At 37.4% G+C, this 20331-nt stretch overlaps 1 protein-coding gene across 1 annotated transcript; it reads right to left on the bottom strand.

Moving 5' to 3' along the window:
* Nucleotides 1–535: 535 nt before the first annotated feature.
* sec63 (SEC63 homolog, protein translocation regulator) lies at nucleotides 536–20070 on the bottom strand. The gene is made up of 20 exons (XM_067417658.1): nucleotides 19646–20070; nucleotides 17874–17973; nucleotides 16247–16361; nucleotides 16027–16139; nucleotides 15670–15731; nucleotides 15535–15593; nucleotides 14462–14512; nucleotides 12315–12423; nucleotides 12112–12206; nucleotides 11705–11837; nucleotides 8906–8998; nucleotides 8175–8320; nucleotides 7728–7875; nucleotides 7549–7631; nucleotides 5402–5461; nucleotides 5107–5271; nucleotides 3527–3685; nucleotides 3241–3441; nucleotides 1306–1410; nucleotides 536–1095 (listed from the first exon to the last, which is right to left on the bottom strand). Exons 1-20 carry the CDS (start codon nucleotides 19767–19769, stop codon nucleotides 958–960), a joined length of 2259 nt encoding a protein of 752 aa, XP_067273759.1. The 5' UTR covers nucleotides 19770–20070; the 3' UTR covers nucleotides 536–957.
* Between the last annotated feature and the right edge of the window lie 261 nt (nucleotides 20071–20331).

The raw sequence follows: 20331 nt of genomic DNA, 5'->3' as shown, positions 1-20331 counted from the left end.
AAAAAAATTCACATTTCAATATTCAAAAGTTAGAATTTTGGGGTTTAAAAGAAATTAGGCCGTTAATACACACTGGCGTGAAATCAGTCGTATAACTACCTGCTTATTTGTGAAACAGCGGAACGATAGCTCTAGGTAAAGCAACATTAAAAGTTAAATCAGGACTAAACAGTAGACCTGGCTGTGGAATGTCTGCAGTCATTTTCGTGAGGCTGAGACAACCTGCGCTTGTGACGAGAAGCTGGAAGTAGTTAAGATAGGTGAGATTTATAAATGTATTGACTTTTCACACTTCATGACAATGGAGGACAATTTAAGATGCAACCCACAGCAGTACTGCCCCTTCCCCCATAATTCCCGCTCAAACAGCTCTGAGCGCACCGTGTCCTTGTGCTCACTCTAGATTACACTTCACACAGCCTCGTAAAAGTGGAAACACCTGGTAAATCTGATATCTAATAAACTACGAAATGATAAGGTAGAAAACACCCTTGAAGCATAAACGGCGACATTGAAAAATGACAGTCATGAGGTGTGATTTTTCAGCGGTACTCCGGTTTTTATTTTTCCCGACGCATTGGTTGGTCAGACATCTTTTTCGTCAAGTGGAGAGGAATCTGAAACACAGCTGGACTCCACAAATAACCACTGTGACAGCCCACCGATAACGACTGGATGAACGCAGGGAAAGATAACCAACAGTTCCTCAAGTCTTACTTTGATTGGCCAAATAAACGGTTCAGACAGATTTGTGATTCATGAGTGTTTTAAACAGGAAGATGGGGCGTCAACGTCCTTGTCTCCTGTTTGCCTCCGGTGTGTGGCGGCCCAGAAGACGGCAATGGTCTGGGGCTATGTGAGCATGTGGGAGCATGTGTGTGTGTGTGTGTCTGTGTGTGCGCATGATTGGGCACATGGGTGTATGAGCTGTGCTCAAGTCTGCATGAAATGACTGGTTTAGTCGTTGTCTTCTTCATCTTCCTCAGACTCCTCAATGCCATCACTGTCCTCTGGGTCATCCTCCTCTTCCTCAGTTTCTGGGATATCCCACTGTGGGTGGTTATCCAACATCGCCTTCGCCTCGTGAACCTCCAGCTATAACGAAAGACAATTAAAGATCGCAAAGATTCTAATGGCTGCAGAAAAATCAGCTTTGCAATCACAAAATTACTTTTAAAATATATTCAAATATACACCCTTGTGTGCGTGTGTATTGTTGCATAAAATACTTTAGACAAATATTGAAAAAAAAAATGAACAAATAAGGAGCATTTCTAAATAAGAGAGAACGACAAAAAAACTGACCTTGAGTGGCTTGACCTGATCTAATCCCATGAATGAATCTGATCTGAGAATCACAGAATATTGATAGTTTCCGGTTTTGGATGGAGCGGGGAATTTCAGTTCAACCTGAGGCAAACAGGAAGTTTACATTATTATTGGTCACTTCACACAACTCAGCCAAATCTAATACGGAGGAGTAATTTGGAGATATGGGGTGATTTATGACCCTTTTGTTTACATCCTTGCATTCTCATGCTCCTCACAGAGAGGAAGCACTCACTATGTCAGACAGAATTATGACAGGCATCTGGCTGTCCTGTAGCCAGACAGACACTGCAGTATGGAGGTTGCCTGGCAACAGGCTATGGGGAAAACTGCTGCGCAGGAGACTCTGCAGCTACCGCCATTCAGCCAGACACTCTCTCTCACACACACACACACACACACACACACACACACACACACACACACACACACACACACACACACACACACACACACACACACACACACTTCCATTTTATTATATTAAAATGATAGCACACCATATTGCAATTATTTTAGTGATTTGTTTTTCCCATTATGTATTCCAGTTCTGAATGCCTGGGTTTTCCTATTATAAGACTTGCACACACACACAAAAAAAACCCACCTAATTAGCTGACTGAAAATCTTGCTTCGCTCTAAATGGAAGTGCACAATCATAGAATGCCACAACTTACTGCCATAATTATGAACAAATTAGAATAATAAAGAGATTTTTGGGTTCCCACTTTCATTAACAACTTTCCATGACCAGTCAATTATGATTAGTGGAAAAGGATTTTTAAAAATCATTCAGACTGATTCAATAATGAACATTTTGCATACCATTCACTTCAGGTTATTAAAAGTTAACTAAAACAAAAAAATGTATATTATATTATATATATATATATATATATATATATATATATATATATATATATATATATATATATATATACATTTTTTTGTTTTTTGTATATATATATTTATTTATTTATTTTTTTGTGTAAGACCCTGTGAGACCCCTGTTCATCTTCGGAACACAAATGAATTTATTTTTGTTTAAATCTGATGGCTCAAAGGCAGCAATGACATTTCCTCTCTCAAGACCCATAAAAGGCACTAAAGACGTCATTGCAAAGTCCATTTCACCACAGTGGCTCTACAATAATTTTATGAAGCGACAAGAAACATTTTTAGCACAAAAACTAAATCTAAATGATGACTTTTATTCAAGTCTTTGTCTTCTGTCTGGGCCTTTGACGTGAACTCACGAAGCACCACAACACAAGCGTGAGAATATGACTTAGAGCCCTTCATTTTGCGGTTTTGATAAGGCACTTTTATGTGCTTTTATTCGTTTCTCACGGTTCGGGCATCCAGGAAACACACACTTTAGCACAATTTTGAGCACTCAGGGATGCACACATGTATGGTCAAAAAAGAAAGGTAAATTAACCCCCAATTGTCGGCCTGTCTGAGTTTTGTTGACAGACAAGGCGGCCGTCTCGTAATTCTCTATGCAGAAAAAACCCTGTATAACATTATAAACCAACAACAATCTAACCTCCGGTTATCTTACCAGAGCTTTGCCAGTAAGATGGGAAGGCGCAGTGCCAAACTCTGGTCTCAGAGAGAACTGTTTCAGTGGCAGATACCATAGATGGTAAAAGATACGCAGTCAGAAGAGAAACTAGCGGTTCACCCGCACACATTGGTGCTCAGTGTTCTGATTTACTTAGCTCATAATTACTGTTTGGTGGAGGCAATCCAGTATTACTGTTGGTGAAATTATAACACCCCCCCCAAACCAAAACCTGGATATACTAAAATTCCATGACTGTCCAAGCACTGAGCAACATAATGTCCTCCTTTAAAAAAAAAAATGAAAAATTGTGATAGAGCACAAACAGGTGTTTGTAGCCTCACCTCCTCTGTGTCTTTGAGTGTGCACACATGATTGGGCATAGACACCAGCGTCTGCTCCTTCCTATCTGCGATGTAGAGCCACCACCACTCCTGTTTCTCCTCAGGGAAGTACAGGCTGTAGACAGGGTGTGTGACCTTAGACTTGGTCTCCAATAGAGCCCTTTCACGACGCTGAATGCTCTGTTGTAGGGCCTCCCATTCCTACAGAAAAGATGTGCTGGTTATGGAAAGCTGCACTGCAGTAACTACCAACAACAGCCACTCATCCAAGGGATACAACACACACCTCCTCATCGTCCCCGGCAATCTCGTCCAATTCTGTGTCACTCTGCTTGTCACTCTCCTCATCTCTCTCGCTGGGCGAGTCCTTATTTGCCTCAGCTTCATCGGATTCACTGCCTTTATCAGAGAGATCGTCCTCTTCCTCTTTTGATGCAACAACTTCCTGTGAATGAAAACATGAATGTGCAATGGGATGAAATATTAGTTTTTTCTGTCAATAATAAAATCACAGAAAATTTGCATCACAGTAAAACTGACTAAAATGAATGAATAAGACATGTATAAACACTACCATTCAAAAGTTTGGCGCTCGAAAGGTTGTTTTTTTTTTTTTAGGTCTCTTATGCTCACCAAGACTGCATTTATTTAATAGAAAAATACAGTAAAAACAGGCATGTAGTGAAATATTAGAATTAAAAAACAATATCTTTTTTCCTGTGATGGCAAAGCTGAATTTTCAGCAGCCTTATTTTCTTATTTTTCAGCATATTTTCATTCACCAGTCTTCAGTGTCCCATGATTCTTCAGAAATTGTTCTACTATGATGACTTGACACTCAATAAACATTCTTATTATTATCAATGTTGAATACAGTTCTTCAGGATTCTTTGATGACTGGAAAGTTAAAAAAAACAGCAATAGAAATATTTTGTAACATTATATGCATCAATTTAATGCATCCTTAATTAATAAAAGTACTTATTTCTTACTGATTAAACTTACTGACCTTAATCTTTTGAAAAGGAATACATGTTGACTAAGGCTTAGCAATATATCAAAATATGTACATATCGCAATATGCAAATTGCAACCACATGCAATATCTGAATGATTTGTAATAGGCTACTTCAACATTGTGAAAAGTGTACGTTTTAGCTCAGTGCATATAGCAGAGAATCGTCAGGGCACGCGACTGTTATTATGTGACTTGCTTGATGTTAAAAAGAGAAACCGAATGAGTGTCAATAGGATCCGTGCATTAGCTCTTAAAGTGACAGGCGGTTAAAATAGTAAAGCTGCCTGCCAACAACAGAAGAACGAGAGAAAATCAATCAGTGCTCTAGGCTGAATAACCTTTGCAGATTATTATGTATCCGTGTGTATTTATTTCATGTTAAATGATGTTTTAATTTTTTAATCATCCACCCCTGGTTCAGGTGTATTTGTTTACCTGGATGTTCTTGATGATCAGTTTTTTGTATTTGTATTTAAATATTTGCATTACATTTTTTGTTTGTTTACATTGATATTAAAATTATATTGTCAGATCCTGCTAAAACACTGCTGGTAACTTTCAGAAGTTGTAGCAATGCTTTCTTTTCCCAGAAAGAATGTGAAACATAAATTGTATCATTCTCAGTTTTTAAATACTTTTTTAAAATATCATTTAAATAGATTTTACACACTATTAGCAATATCGTATCGCATATCAAATATCGCATTATCTAACAAGATATCGCATATCACATTTTTCTTCAATATCGCAAAGCCCTAATGTTAACTAAAACTAAAGGTAATTTTTATCAAAAGCCAAAAGCTGTAAAAATATACCACTGAAAATATACAAAGTTATAGGTTACTTACATTTCCTGCCACGTTGCCATTGGCCTGTTTGGCCTTGTCTACCTTTGCTTGCTGTTGGATGACTGGTTTCTTCTTAGTTAGTTTCTTCTTTTTGGACTTGGCAGCTTTTTTAGCTCCTTTATTCTTATTTTGCCAAACTTTCGTTTTGTTTTTGGCATCACCTTGCTGAAAAAGGACAAAATAATAATTTTAAACATTCAGACATGACAATGAGCAAAGAGCAAGATGTAAATATGCATTTTTAAATCATTATAATATTGTGTTGGATTAATGTGTAGCTTAAAATAATCACTACCTCCTCTGTATTCGCTTCCTCCGTAGGTAGAGGTGCATCATCCTCTTTCTCGAACATCTCCTAAACACAAACACCAATACAAATTTAGTACAATGTTGTTGTGAGTAAAGAATCCAAATAATAAAGCATAAATACATATAAAATACATCTCCATCTAAATCCACAAATTCATCTTGAGGTGTACCACAAGGTTTTGTCTTGGGCCCTCTACTTTTCACTATTTATGCCAATTGGACAAATAATCAAACAGTGAGTTTAACCTCCACTGTTATGCTGATGACATTCAGATTTATTTCAGGACACCTTCAACCTCAGTATTTCCTCCACCTAACAACTTGCGTCAAGAAACTCAAGCTTTGGTTGGAGGCTAACTACCTTAAATTTAACTCGGGCAAGTTAAACCACCTCTAAATAGCCCCTTTCACACTGCACGTCGGACCCGCAATATTCCCGGAACATTGCCGGGTCGCCTTCTGTGTGAAAGCAACCATGTCCCGGAATTGATTACCGGCTTGAACCCGGGTCGGGGACCTAGTAACATTGCGGGATTCGACCCGGGACGAGCGCTGTGTGAACAAAAGCCAAAACTAATGCCGCAACGTGTACGTAGTTATCGTGCAACGCCTAGAGCTTGTTTTTTTCAATAATACAACCCTGCAGTGCCAGAAGAGCTAGTCGGTGTTTTAAACGCAGAAAGTGTTCATATACAAAAGAAATTAACTAAAATTAAACAAGCAGAAATGTGCTCAAACTGGACACAAGTCGAGACCACGGAGCTCCTTACTATCCGCGCTGAAGCATCCGGATGTCACGTGTCAACTCGATCCGGAACCGTTATGGGTTGTGTGTGAAAGCGCACATATTACGGTATTTCGCTGGCAGTGTGAATGGACAAAATCTAGCGGCCCGGGAACAAATGACGGGTCGAATTATCCGTGTATTTGCCGGAATTGCAGTGTGAAAGGGGCTAATCTGTTGTCTAAATGATCTGCTCAACTGATAAGATTTGGATGGTGAGTTTATAATTGCCCTCTATGACTGCTCGAAATCTTGGTGGTGTTCTCATTGATTCTGCTCTTTCATTTATTGATCACATTGGTAAAGTGGTAAAGACAGCTTTTTACCACCTATGCAATATCGCCCATATTCGATTATCTTAGTCAGCAGGATGCTGAAACTGCTATACATGTCTATCAAATCTCAACTAGATTACTGTAACTAATTTCTTTATGGCCTTTCAGCTAAAAATATTAAGAGATTACAATATGTTCAAAACTCTGCAGCCCACTTGTGTTGACTTGAGCACATTACTCCAATCCAATATCACCTTCATTGGCTTCTGGTGTCTTTGCGTATAAACTTCAAGATTCTATCTTATAAAATATCTCTTATATAGCTCTTATATATTCTATCTTATATATCTCAATTCCAAAGCACTCCACAACCATGGTCCTACATATTTATCTGACTTACTTCAGCCTTATGCTCCTGTTTGCTCCTTCCAATCATCTACCGGGGGATTGTTAGTCACCCCTAAATTTAGTCTGGTGACTATGGGAGCCAGGTCTTTCAGTGTTGTGGCATGCGCTTCCTCGGGACATCAGCCAATCATCTTCCCTGCTCTCCTTCAAAAACCACTTAAATACACACTTTTTCTCTGTCTATAACTCTTTAGCTCTTGCTCTGTAAATCACACCATGTTATGTTTGCATCCCTCCTTGTCTGTATCTCTAACCTAACTTTGTAAGTGACCTCTGTTGTATATTTCCTTGGTATGTGTATTGTGCTTTGATGTTGATTTGTTTCTGTTCCTTAAAATCTTTGTAAAGAGACCTTGTGTGTTGTAAAGGTGTTATTTAAATACAAATTATTATTAGTAGTAGTATTAGTAGTAGTAGTAGTATTAAAGAATTCAAATAATAAAGACTAAAATGTCTATAAAGACTAAAAAAAATTTAATCCAAAAAAACAAACAAGCTCAGCATTGACCTCCTGTGGATGCCTGCTGCAACTGCAAGGTGCTATTCCATGACCATAATCAACATGGGTATACACACACAACACACAATTCAACTACTATAGTCAAGTAGCACTACCCCTTGAAGTGAGATGAGAAATGGAGATATTCTCATAAATTTACTACTTACAGACATTCTCTTCCTTGTCAAGGTAACCGTAACTGTGACAATGGATCCTGCTGTGATGTTATTGCTATCTTCGTCATCCAACACTGTGGAGAGATGAAACATACAGAGTTCAAGTATTTAAATCACATGTAATGTTTTGTTGTTAAATGTATGCATGAACCAACACTGATTAAACCCACCTTGAAGTTTGGTTTCCATGTTGATGTACGGGAAGCTCCCGAGAACTGCCATGACCTCATCATACTTCTCTTCCCCAAGGAATCTCAGCATGTTTCTCCTGTCAGAGTCCTTTAGACTAACCAGATCCTGCAACGTCCGCACCTTATACTAAGAATGAGAGAGGGTAACCATATTTAAAAATGTGGAAAACATATATTTTTCATATTAACCATAGTTTAAATGGGGTATGTAACTATGGTTTGAATTAAACTTGTATTTAAGCAGAGCAGTCTACACAACTTACAAAGTGCACGTAAAACTGATGTAGCAAATTCCTTCACACCGCTAACTATTATTATACATGGATTTACAAAATAAATTGCCACAGGTTTTATAGCTACATTATACTATAGTAAAGCAACAAATTGCCCTACCAGATCCCTTTAACACCTTTGTGAAAGATGTACCTTTTTAGAGATACAGTATCGGAGGTGCTCCTCTTCAAAATGGGGCAACTGCAGCAGAGGAGACTTGGCCTCCTGCAGTCCTTGAACCACCATCTGAGACAGCTTCATGCAGTTCTCTATGGACGTCAGCCTGGGAGCCCGAAGGCCTATAAGATCAAACACAAGCAAAAAAAACACATTTTAATCAGGTTTAATACTTTATATACACAAGCATTCGAATGTTTAGGTTCTTATGCTGACCAAGACTGCATTTATTTGATTAAAATAAAGTAAAAACATATAAAAGTAAAAAATATTTTTCCTAGTTTTATTATATTTTTTCAAATTCAATTTATTCCTGTGATCAGCAGCCATTACTCCAGTCTTCAATGTCACATGGTCCTTTAGAAACCATTCTAACATGTATTATCAATGTTGAAGTAGTTAGCAACTGAACTCAGCAACTGCTTTCTTTCTCTCTTTTTTTGTGGAATCCATGATTCCTTTACCTTTCAGGGCTCAATTACTAATAGAAAGTTCAAAACAAATGCAGTTATAAATAAAAATGCTGTAATAAGTATTTATTGTCATTTATCAATTTAATGCATTCATGTTTATTAAAAGTATTAATTTCTTTCAAATAAAAAAATTAAAAACTTTTGAACTCTAGTGTTAGAAAATTAAGTTGAATAAAATTGTTGAATAAAAATTAAGCCTTAGTCCATGTGTCCATATTTGAAAATTCAAGTTACCTCCTCTACTGGTTGCCATCATAGTGAGTTGACAGCCAACATTGATCATTTCCTGTAATAAAGCAGGGCACTTCTTCACCACAAACCTTTGATCTGCAGAAGATACAAAAATGCCAGTTAACTCACATTAAAGATAGCCTATAGTTCACTTGAAAAATAAAATTATCCCATAATTTACTCACTCTCAAGCTCTTCTTTCAAGTGAATAAAATCAGTTAAATTAAAAAACGTCCTGGCTAATCCAAGCATTATAAAATGGCAGCCCAGAATTTGAAGCCCAAAAAAGTGCATCCATCCATTATAAAAGTAATCCACACGGCTCTAGGAAATTAATAAAAGCTTCTGAAGCGAATCTAGGTTTTTTACAAGAAAAATATCCATACTTAAAACTACATCTGACATCATTAGTTGACACTAGGGCTGGGCGATAAAACGATAACGATAATTATCACGATATAATTTTCCTCGATAAAACGATAACAACAGGTCGATAAATTCTCGATATAATGCTTACGCGCTATGCGTAATGCTGCGCATGCGTATTGCAGACCGGGCGTCTGCGTGCTGCACGCGGTAATGTTTACAGTCTGTGGCTGACCATATGGCTGACAGGCTTGGAGGATCGGAGATAAGTGGAGCGATAAAAATGAGCAATAGTGAAGAAAATGCAGCGCTCAAGGCCAGCTCGGGGGACACAGATATCGTTGACAAGTTAGTTCGCTCAACTTGAGTGGTTTGGAGATATTTTAGCGATCCCATCCGACATATAACAGAGCGACGTGCGTGGACTGCTTATCATAGGTTCACGTTCACCACACGGAATTTAATTATTAAATTATCGTGTTTCTTCAAAGTCCTTCCATATAACATGCAGCCCAACACAGCGGTGAATCTACATTAACTACATTCACACACCGGCTTATTACCTTGTTAGCTGTAGTGGGTGACTTATTTACAACAGGCTAACGTTACCAAACTATAATCACTAAAACATCGGACTTGTACATCGCTATCATAATTGTTTGTCTTTGGTGATGTATTAATGACTCCGCATCGCCTGTATCAAAAGAGAAATAATGTCATCTGGTGTTTAAAATTAATAAAATAGACTAGACAGCCCTTACTGGAGATCCACAAATACTGAACTTTTCTCTCTCCCGACCAGCCCACTGTCGGTGAGGTGTGTTTGTGTGTGTGTGTCGGTGAGATGCACGGTGGACCAATCCACTGTGAGGCAAGAGAAGGGGTCTCAAAATGTTTCTTAAAACGGTTTTTTTTTGACCATTTGCGTTTTTAGTGTTTACTTACACAATTAAATATATATGATGCAATATTGAGCGTTTTTGTTCTATTTAAGCTGCGAAAATCGTTCACAGCAGGACCGCAACGCGTCTCACAACAACCTGTGTAAATGAACGATTCATTGTTTGAATGAATCGTTTGAATGAACGACTCAATGACTCGCTCATTAAGACGGCCACCTGCTGCCACCTACTGGTGGTTTAATTTGATCTTTAAACATACTTTCCAACATGTCTTATTCGTCTATTCAAAACTACAAATCTCAAAACATTATTTAATGCTGTTGTAATTTTTCAGTGTAAATTATTTAATTTGAATGGTAACAGCCCTTATAGTGTTTTATTTTAATTAAATGTATTGATCAAAATTACAAATATAAAATGAAACATGAAGCTTAGCCTATATTTAATAAGATTAAGGGAAAATGCCCTTTATAAAAGGTGAAAATATCACATATTTCAAATGATGCAGATTTAAATATGTCAAAGCTGATTGAACACTGGTGAGAATATTGCTTCAGAATAAATTATATTTACAACACACAAACACACACACACTTTTCCGGACAAGCTAATCTTTTACTTGGACAAGCTTGAACGATGTACTTGTTCGAAGGACAAGCACATGAACATGCTTAATTTCAAGCCCTGTATAATGATATATTATTGATATAAAGTGTTGAGTAAAAAAATGCTGACCACAGTTAAGATTTTAATAAATAAATCTACCTCAGTTTAAATAAATTGTTCATTTGTTTGGGAAGTGTTTATCATGTTTTGACAATAAAGGATAGTTTAAAACCACAGCTAACTGTTTGTTTTCTACATATTTCACTCAGGAGCAAAAATATGCCTTTAAACTTTAAAGAAATAAACATTTTACATTTATCGTGATATTTATCGATATCGACTGATATGCTAAATTATATCGTGATAATTTTTTTGGGCCATATCGCCCAGCCCTAGTTGACACCAATTATGTTTTTGTTTTTTCGTAAAAAGAATACATAAGGCGGTCTGACAGATAGATATTTTACTTTATAACATGTTAAATATGGATATTTTTCTTAAACAAACTCATCAATTCACCTGTATTAACCCCCAGAGCTGTGTGGATTACTTTTACAATGGATGGATGCACTTTTTTGGGCATCCATTCACCACTATTATAAAGCTTGGAAGAGCCAGGACATTTTTTTACATAACTCCGATTGTAATCGTCTGACAGAAGAATGTCATATACACCTAAGACAGCTTGAGGGTGAGTAAATCATGGGCTAATTTTAATAACAATCCCAAACAGTTTAGGTAGCTCAACTAGTAGAGCATGGCATTAGCATGAACAAGGTTATGGGTTTGTTTCCCAAGGAGAGAACATTCTAGCAATTTATAGCTTGAATGCTTGAAATGTAATGGAATTGTATTAGACAGGTAGTTGTTGTGGTATTATCTTACAGAAATAAATGTTGACACTTGAGAGGTGTGCGTGAATGCTTACCCTCCTCTACGTTCTCAGAAACATCCATCCTGGCAAGGTGTGTAAGTAATAAGACTCGAGCCTTTAAGCTGTAGGGATAGCAGAACGGAGGCTCCTTCTTCTTAACATTAATGTTCCCCAGCTCCCGAATCAACTGCAAAAAGAAAAACACCAGGCGTTATATTCACAATAAGAAATTTGGTAACACTTGACTTTAAGGTGATGCAGTTACAAGTTACTACAAGAACATAATATAGTAATAATTATGCATAATTACAAGTAAGTAACTATAAATCAAACCGTTACCATGACTCTATAGTAAATGAATGCAGTTGTAATTAATTGTACTCAGTTCAATTGTAATTACTCAAATAAGTACTGTGCCAAATCTCTGGCACAAAATGCATTTAAATGTTTAAACATTTTACCTGGGGAACTTCTATGTTGTCTGTTGGTCTTATAATGGCCTCTTTATTACTACGAGGATCGAACTCAAATGCTGCTGTCAAGACCATCACCAATCCTGTCAAACAGAGGATAGACTTAGTCTGAGGACCCTACCAAATTCATTAAGGGTTGTCATAAAGTAGTTCTTAATTGTGAACTTACAGCTTTCTAGGTGTTCACTTACGTTTCATGTTCATTGTAGGTGTTTTGTACATAAAGTGCATAAAAAGTTGAGTTGTGTTGATCAGGATCTGATCACCACTGTAGCGGATGGAACGGTACCACCATGTGCCCTAAAAAACAAATGCATATGTTACTATAGTTTATCAGTACATTAATCAATGGAAATCAATAAAAGAGGTTTTATAGTGCAGTTTGCAAAATGCGTGTTTAAAAAGAACCAACAGGTAGACTATCATTTTAAAAGTTCAGGCCAGGGTCAGTGTTTTTTTTTGTTTTTTTTTAAATGAATTGCTCTCTTTTATTCCACAAGGATGCATTAAATTCTATTACAGGTGTTGACTTTCTATTTATCAAAGAATCCTAAAAAATACACTATTCTGTCAAAAGTTTTGGGATGCCTTTACATGCAAATGAATTTTAATGGCATCCCATTCTTAATCCATAGGGTTTAATATGGATTTGGCCCACCCTTTGCAGCTATAACAGCTTCAACTCTTCTGGGAAGGCTTTCCACAAGGCTGTGTGTTTATGGGGATTTTGTGACAATTTTTCTAGAAGCGCATTTGTGAGATTAGGCACTAAAATATTGGACGAGAGGATGTCTCCACTGTAATTCATCCCAAAGGTGTTCTATCGGGTTGAGGTCAGGACTCTGGGCAGGCCATTCAAGTTCCCCCACACCAAACTCACTTATCCATGTTTTTATGGACCTTTCTTTGTCCACTAGTGCACAGTCATGTAACAGTAAGGGTCCATTCCCACAGTGCACTAGGACTGTCAAAATTGCTCAAAAAGGACGTTTGAATATTCCCTCTAAAAAACACAAATATTCAAACTATTCGAACATCTGGTTGGCATTTTGTCAATGACACGCATTACGTCAATTACAGGATAAATTAATACAAAGAGACATAACTACTTGTATAGGTAGCCTATTTAAGTTTAAACATATTTGACTACGTATTACTTACACAAAAACAAGTAAATCAACTAATGGCCAAGACCACAGACAGACAGACAGACAGACAGACAGACAGACCTCTCTCTCTCTCTCTACGCTGTGCCTGACAGTCCTACTCCTGTGACCGGTCCCTGAACCCACATGCGCATGAGCCGACCCATGAGCAAAGCAGACAGCCATGCCTCTACTTCAGCGGTTGTGTTGTAGTTTTTTTTTTTTTTGTTGTAGTTTTTTTAATAAAATTATTATTATTATTAAATATTTGAATATATATTCAAATTTAGAATATTCGTTGACAGCCCTACAGTGCACAGTGGCACAATGCAGTCAGGCAAGTATTGCCAGACAGAGAAGCGTGATTAATCACTCCAGAAAAATATATAGCTGTTAGCTGTATATCTATTAGTATATCTATAGTATATCTATCTATAGTATATCTATTAGCTGTTCTTGAGCTAATCTGAAGGCCACACAAAGTTTGGAGGTCTGTCGCTGTTGACTCTGCAGAAAATTGGTGACTTCTGCACACTGTGCGCTTCATGTGCTGACCCCACTATGTGATATTACATGGCCTACCACTTCTTGTCTGAGTTACTGTTGTTCCCAATTGTTTCCACTTTGGTATAAAAACACTAACAGTTGACCGTTGAATGTTTAAAAGTGGGGAAATTTAACGAATGGACTTATTGCACAGGTGGCAACCTATCACAATACTACGCTTGAATTCACTGAGCTCCTGAGAGCGACCCATTCATTCACAAATGTTTGTAGAAGCGTCTGCATAATCCTAAAATCTTGATTTTATATGTCCATGGAAGTGATTGGAACACCTGAATTCAATGATTTGGAAGGGTGTCCCAATACATGACCCAACATTGATAATAAGAAATATCTTTTGAGCACCAAATTAGACATTAGAATGATTTCTAATGAATCTTGTGACACTGAAGAATGTAATAATAACTGCTGAAAAAAAATCAGCTGTCACCACAGGAATAAAAATATATATTAAAACAGCAAACGCTTATATAGAACAATATCACAATTTTTACTGTATTTTTGATCAAACACATGTGGCCCTGTTGAGTATAACAGACATTTCTCAAACACATTCTAACTTTGAACAGTAGTGTACATGTTCTCTCTTAAATCTGAAGTTATTGATTGCCACTAAAAGACTAGCTTACCACAACCACAGGAAGTATGACCATAAAAGCCAACCCATAGACCAGCAGCACCTGTGAAAGGCACAAGCAAACATGTTGCCAGTTATTTTACTTTTGGGGCATTTATCACATTTTTAGTTTACACTTAGGCCGCATGTCCAGTCCACCAAAGCATTTTTAGCAAGCTGAAAATGCTAGCTGCTCTGCTGAAAATGGGCGCTTAAAGAGACAGCACACCCAAAAATGAAAATTCTGTCATCATTTACTTACGGTTTCTTTGTTCTGCTAAACACAAAAGAAGATATCTGGAAGAATGTTTGTAACAAAGCAGACAGACAAACCATTCACTAACATAGTATTTTTTCCCTGCTATGGAAGTGAATGTTTGCTCTATCTGCTTGGTCGCAAACATTTTTCTAAATATCTAATTTTGTGTTCAGCAGAACTTTAAAACTCATACAGGTTTGAAACAACATGAGGGTAAGTAAATTATGACAATTTTCATTTTTGAGTGAACTATCCCTTTAAGAGCATTTTGGCAGAGCAGCGTTTTTTTCAGTTGAGACTATGCGTGTTATGATCCGGAATATCTGCGCAAGTGTTATTAGTATCTAATTTCACAGGTAGTTTGTTTCTGTATTGATTCTATATAAAATTGGAGATAACATGTAAATGTTTTTCTCTGGCTCTTGATATAATGATTCTATTCCATTATTATGTTTGTTGTTTTCATCTGTTGTCGTTGTACAATGCAAGCAGAATGTGGCGGTTGGACGGTGTTGTATTTGTCCCGCCCCTCCTCCACTGTGATTGGACAGCTGGGTGAAAAGTGACAGTGATGAGCACAGCGTTTTACCCAAAGTTGAACATCCTTCAACTCTAGGTGAACGGTAAATAATGCTGAACGCTCAACGCTTGAGCAAGAAATACTCGCTCACTCAGCCCTTCATTACGCTCATGGCGTTATAAAAACGTGATGCTCCCATTGAAAACAATTGAATACGCCAGCCAGCTACGTGAAAAAACACTCTGGTGGACACACAGCCTTAAATGACATCTGGGGAAAGATAGAAAAAAATAGTAGGTGAACTTACCAGCATGGAATTCTTCTGGTCAACAATCCATGCAGGAAGAGCGATTCCAAAACTTGTCACTAATTTAGAGTGAAATTTTCTTTTAGCATCGGTAACACTAAATGATCGATCAAGTCAATAAGTTAAAGAAATCACCTCTTGGGCCATCAGGGTTGCCATATGTCTCCCAGTTTTTCCGTGATTCCTCATTAGTCAAACTGTGAGAAAGTATGAGTGTGGAAAACAATTTCAAAAACTTAAATACTGTGCCATATTGAAGTAATACAAAGGTGCACCGTGGGTATTTCAAGAAGATTAAGCATTTAATTCTGGCACAGTGGATGACATTTTTATGAACAGCTTTTATGAATTGTATTGCTCTGCACCTATAACAACACACTGCAACACCAACACCAACTCTCACAAAAAAAAATAGTTGCAACAACCATAAATAACACGACATTCAATTTAAAATGCAACTATGAATAAAAAGGGTGGCGGCAGCAGTCTTACGCTGAGTAAGCTTTAGCAAGTTTCATGAACATGGCCTCATCTCCACCTTTATCAGGATGGTGTTTTAGAGACAGAACTCTGTACTGCTTCTTAATCTCAGCAACAGATGCCCCCTAAACAAAAACATAATGGATCTATTAATCTAGAGAAGAAACATTTTAGAGATTAAAATGACAAAGAACAAGATTAACATGAGAGAAAGCAAGAATGGCGTCCTTACTGCGTCCAAGTTGAGGACCTCATAGGGGTTATACTCCTGGTACTCTCGATCTAATTTAGACACCTTATAGGCCAGGAAAAGAAATACTGCCCACCCAAACAACAGGGCTGCTTTTCTAAAATGACATAGAACAACAACAAAACAGTGAATTTTCGTTTGTAACCAAAATTTACAATTAAATAGACATATGCAGTACAATTAAAGGCTACTTCAGTGATTAGCATGTGGCTTTCTATCAGTAGAAACCCTGGAGTATATTCAAATGATCGTGCTCCCCCCTCTCATGTCCCCCTAAGACAAGAGATTTATGCATTTTATTTCTGGAAAAATTACTCCAGTGACGCAAATATCCTCGATTTGAGTCATCTTTGGAATGTTTGGCCAGAGGCTAAAGACTACGGCCAGCAGAGGGAGCTATTTCCGCATGTTTTCAACTCGCACAAGGGGGATGGGTCGCACTCACAGCTCAGCTCGGCTCAGGCATTAATGGAAACGGTGCTGCCGGCGGAGCAAAGTGAGTATTTTAACCTCTCAAGTTAATTCCTATGACAGTTAATCTTCCAAAAGCATGAACTGAAAACGCGCCAGTCACTGAACAAGCGCTAAGAACTACCGCAGCGAGCATGGACGCGTTTACCTCAGCTCTCATCACGAGAGCTCATTCAGCTCATCCCGATGTTTAATCTGACTCCTGCTGCGTGTGTCCTGACACTTCCTCAGCGGCTAAATCACAATATATTGAACAGACACTTTCAGTTTTTAATTGTAGTGTCTGTTCTCTAACTGAACTGATTTTATGAAGATGAACGCTGTGGTGGGAAAGTAAAAGTGATTCAGTAGTGGTGGCTTTGGGAGTGGCCTCACAGGGTAGCGAAGCATTCTGGGAATTGTAGTTTTTCATTCCCATGATACAAAAATACACTGCTCATTCTAGAAAGCACCAAATTCAAAAATAATTTCACATTTCTACTACATGAATGACCCAGTTTAAATACAGATTCATCTTCCCAGCACTGAAGTACCCCTTTAATTAGTATATGTATATGTAATGCTGACTAAATAGCAAAGAGAGCAGATTTAAACCATTAAATATGGGATGTTTCTGAATACTACATGCATCTGATGCAAACATTGAGCTTTAAATAGTTGGTGCAGAGTGTCTGAGATCATTGTTTTGCTGAAAAATTAATAAGTTCATAAAAGTTGATGGATCAAATGGATCTAAATCACTTTCTGAGAATTCAGAAATAAAATGAAATAGTGTGATATCAATATCCTAATAAAAATAAAAAAAGTTACACCAACATGAAATAACTGCTTCCTACCTGCTGGTGATTCATAATAATAAATAATGTTTTCAGAGAACCAAGCACTTAATATACATGTTAACATATAATACAATATATGTTTTATATCTTTTAAAATACTTAGGCATGAAGAGCAAATAAAAAAAAAAAAAAAGTGCATTCTGCATCATCGAGATACTGTTGTTCAAATGCAAATGTTCCCCAGTGCAAAAAAGACTACTGCAATAATTTATGCATGTTAAAAACAAAAAGCTTACAAACTGCAAAAAGACAGCAAAATTCCCCTAAAACACACTAATTAAACACAACAAATCACTTACTTTAGTGTTGGAACAATGCTCTGCTGTGATTTCATAAGCCGAAGGCGATACCACAGACATCTTCCATGAACTCTTCGTAAACTCTTCAACCGCAATTGCTCTGTGAATTAATTTAGGAAACAGACAAGAATGAGAATAGAAATACACAATTGTGCAATCTGATTCTCACTCACCATGCAAACAAACATGCAGGCCATACGAAAACAGTGCTCTGCTTTTGTACACTGATATTTTCAGATAATAATGGTATGTTGATATATTTCATGGTAGATTCTGAATGCATACCATATTCGAATCACAGTATTTACAGTACAAGTGCAAGAAACAATATTATCATTAACATGCCCAAGCATGGTAGCACTACAGTACTTTTTAGTTAGTGGGGTATATCCTCATCCACAGCAGTGCCATCTTTGATTTTTAACGAGAATGAAAATAAGGCTGTGAGGAAATAGACATGCATCTCTTCAGTGGGTTATACTGTTATTATTTATTTGTTCTGCAGACGAAACACTGCAAAAATATCTTTACAAGAAAATTCAGTGGACATAAAAGTCCAGAAAACATGAGCTGTGGAAAATAAGTGATCAAGGAGCTTTAAACAAATGCTATTGGCTCGCTTTGATACCTGTCATGACGCTTCCCAGAATAAGGTCTATTACAAACTCATGGCATTTGATATTTTTATCTGAATGTGACCCATTGTGCCCCTCTTAGATTGAAAGCCAGATTACAAAAGCTGCCTGAAAGTGTGCCAAAATGTTGTTATATAACAGAAATGAACAAAATACAATGATTTTTTTGCAATAAGACTATCTTTACTATCTAGACAGAGGACTTTATATGGACATACACAACAACAAAAATTAACCTGTGGTGTGCTGTAAAAACCAAGAACCTAATGACCCCTTTCTTGAATGTTACTTATGCGTTACACACACTGCATACTTATTTACACAGCTGAACATCTGCACTGTATCTATAGCTGTTTATACTCTTATACTGTTAAATACAAGTATATATTTATTTACATTTGTATTTCATTGTATACATTTCATACTAAATGTAACTTTTAGCTCTGCTGTTTATTTCTGTATTTTCTTCCATGTAGCCTGCAGAAACTACATGCCATTGCCTGCCATTGTGGCTGGATTTATCGTTGCGAATTTTATCAACTTTGTCTTGACTTAATAGCATGTCTATTTTTAAACAACATGTGCATGAAAGATATAGTCATGAAAGAAGGTGAATATACATTTCATAACACGTAACATAACACTGAATGCCATGCAGAGAGAACAGACAAAAAAAAATGCACTGCAATATATTATATGATCAGATCTGTCGATTGAAGCAATGTGTTCGTTTGCACACGTAAACAAAAGAGGACATAAGAAAATAAGCCTACTGAACGGATGACCACTACATTAACGAAGGCGGCTGGTATGAAATGGTAGCAAAGCTCAAGTAGATATTGAACCTGAAAAGCCTTATGTATAAATATCTGCATTGTGATCAATTACTGACACTTCAAAAATACTATACATATCCCACCCAGTCTAGTTGCTTTGAATAAGGGTCAGCTGCTAACCACACATTAACAATCTAGCGAGCCCTTGGTGTCATTACTGGGTGTCATTACTGGATTTACTATTGGCATTCGTTTTACTAAATACTGGAATCTCAACAGATACTTAATCTGGTTATCAAGGCTGATCAGCAAGCGACAGGCAACTGGTTAGCTGATAGTGTATTAGCATACGGGGCCTTACCCGCATTCTGATCCCGGGGCCAGAGGTAATAGGTGGCTGGGATGACTATTAGCCCCACAAATGACGTGAGGAAATAGAAAAAGGTGTTGCCACTGTCGTCGTACTGAAACTGTTGTCCAGCCATTTCGCAGCGGCACTAAACCCCGATTTTTTCTGCCGCCTTGCCGCCGTATCGGTCGCTCCACTAGCACTAGACACATATGCGGGAGGGAAGCCAGCGTCCACGCACTTTCAGCCACGATAGCGATTGTTTTCAAAATTAAAGTCCCCGCTGTTCGTATAATTTTTATTACGACTTTGCCACCCTAAGTTGATAATGTACAAAATGTGTATGCATATTTAAAAACAAATGTTATGTTACAGTACTGCGATAAGGTTGTTTGTAGTATAAAGGATGAATATATTTCTACGCACAACACGACAGACATTTATTGTGGCGTTTTAATAACACCTAGCCGCTTGCTGTCGAGTTCTGAACTACGAAAAACCTGTGCGCCGTTTTTAAGTAAGTGTACGTGTTCTACGCGTGCGCGTTTTACTTGTTTTTACACCGTTTGTTTGGATTTTTTCTTCTTTAATTATTCGTGCTGTCATTTTGTAATTTGAACCCCAATACAAACTTTAGATCAGGGTTTTCAAAATGTACAAACCCCTTACACAGGTTCTCAGCCAAACAAAGGAATCCA

This window comes from Pseudorasbora parva, chromosome 15 (genome assembly GCF_024679245.1).
Source record: "Pseudorasbora parva isolate DD20220531a chromosome 15, ASM2467924v1, whole genome shotgun sequence".
In the NCBI taxonomy this organism is placed as follows: Eukaryota; Metazoa; Chordata; class Actinopteri; order Cypriniformes; family Gobionidae; genus Pseudorasbora; species Pseudorasbora parva.
This window is presented reverse-complemented; position numbering and strand designations above follow the sequence as displayed.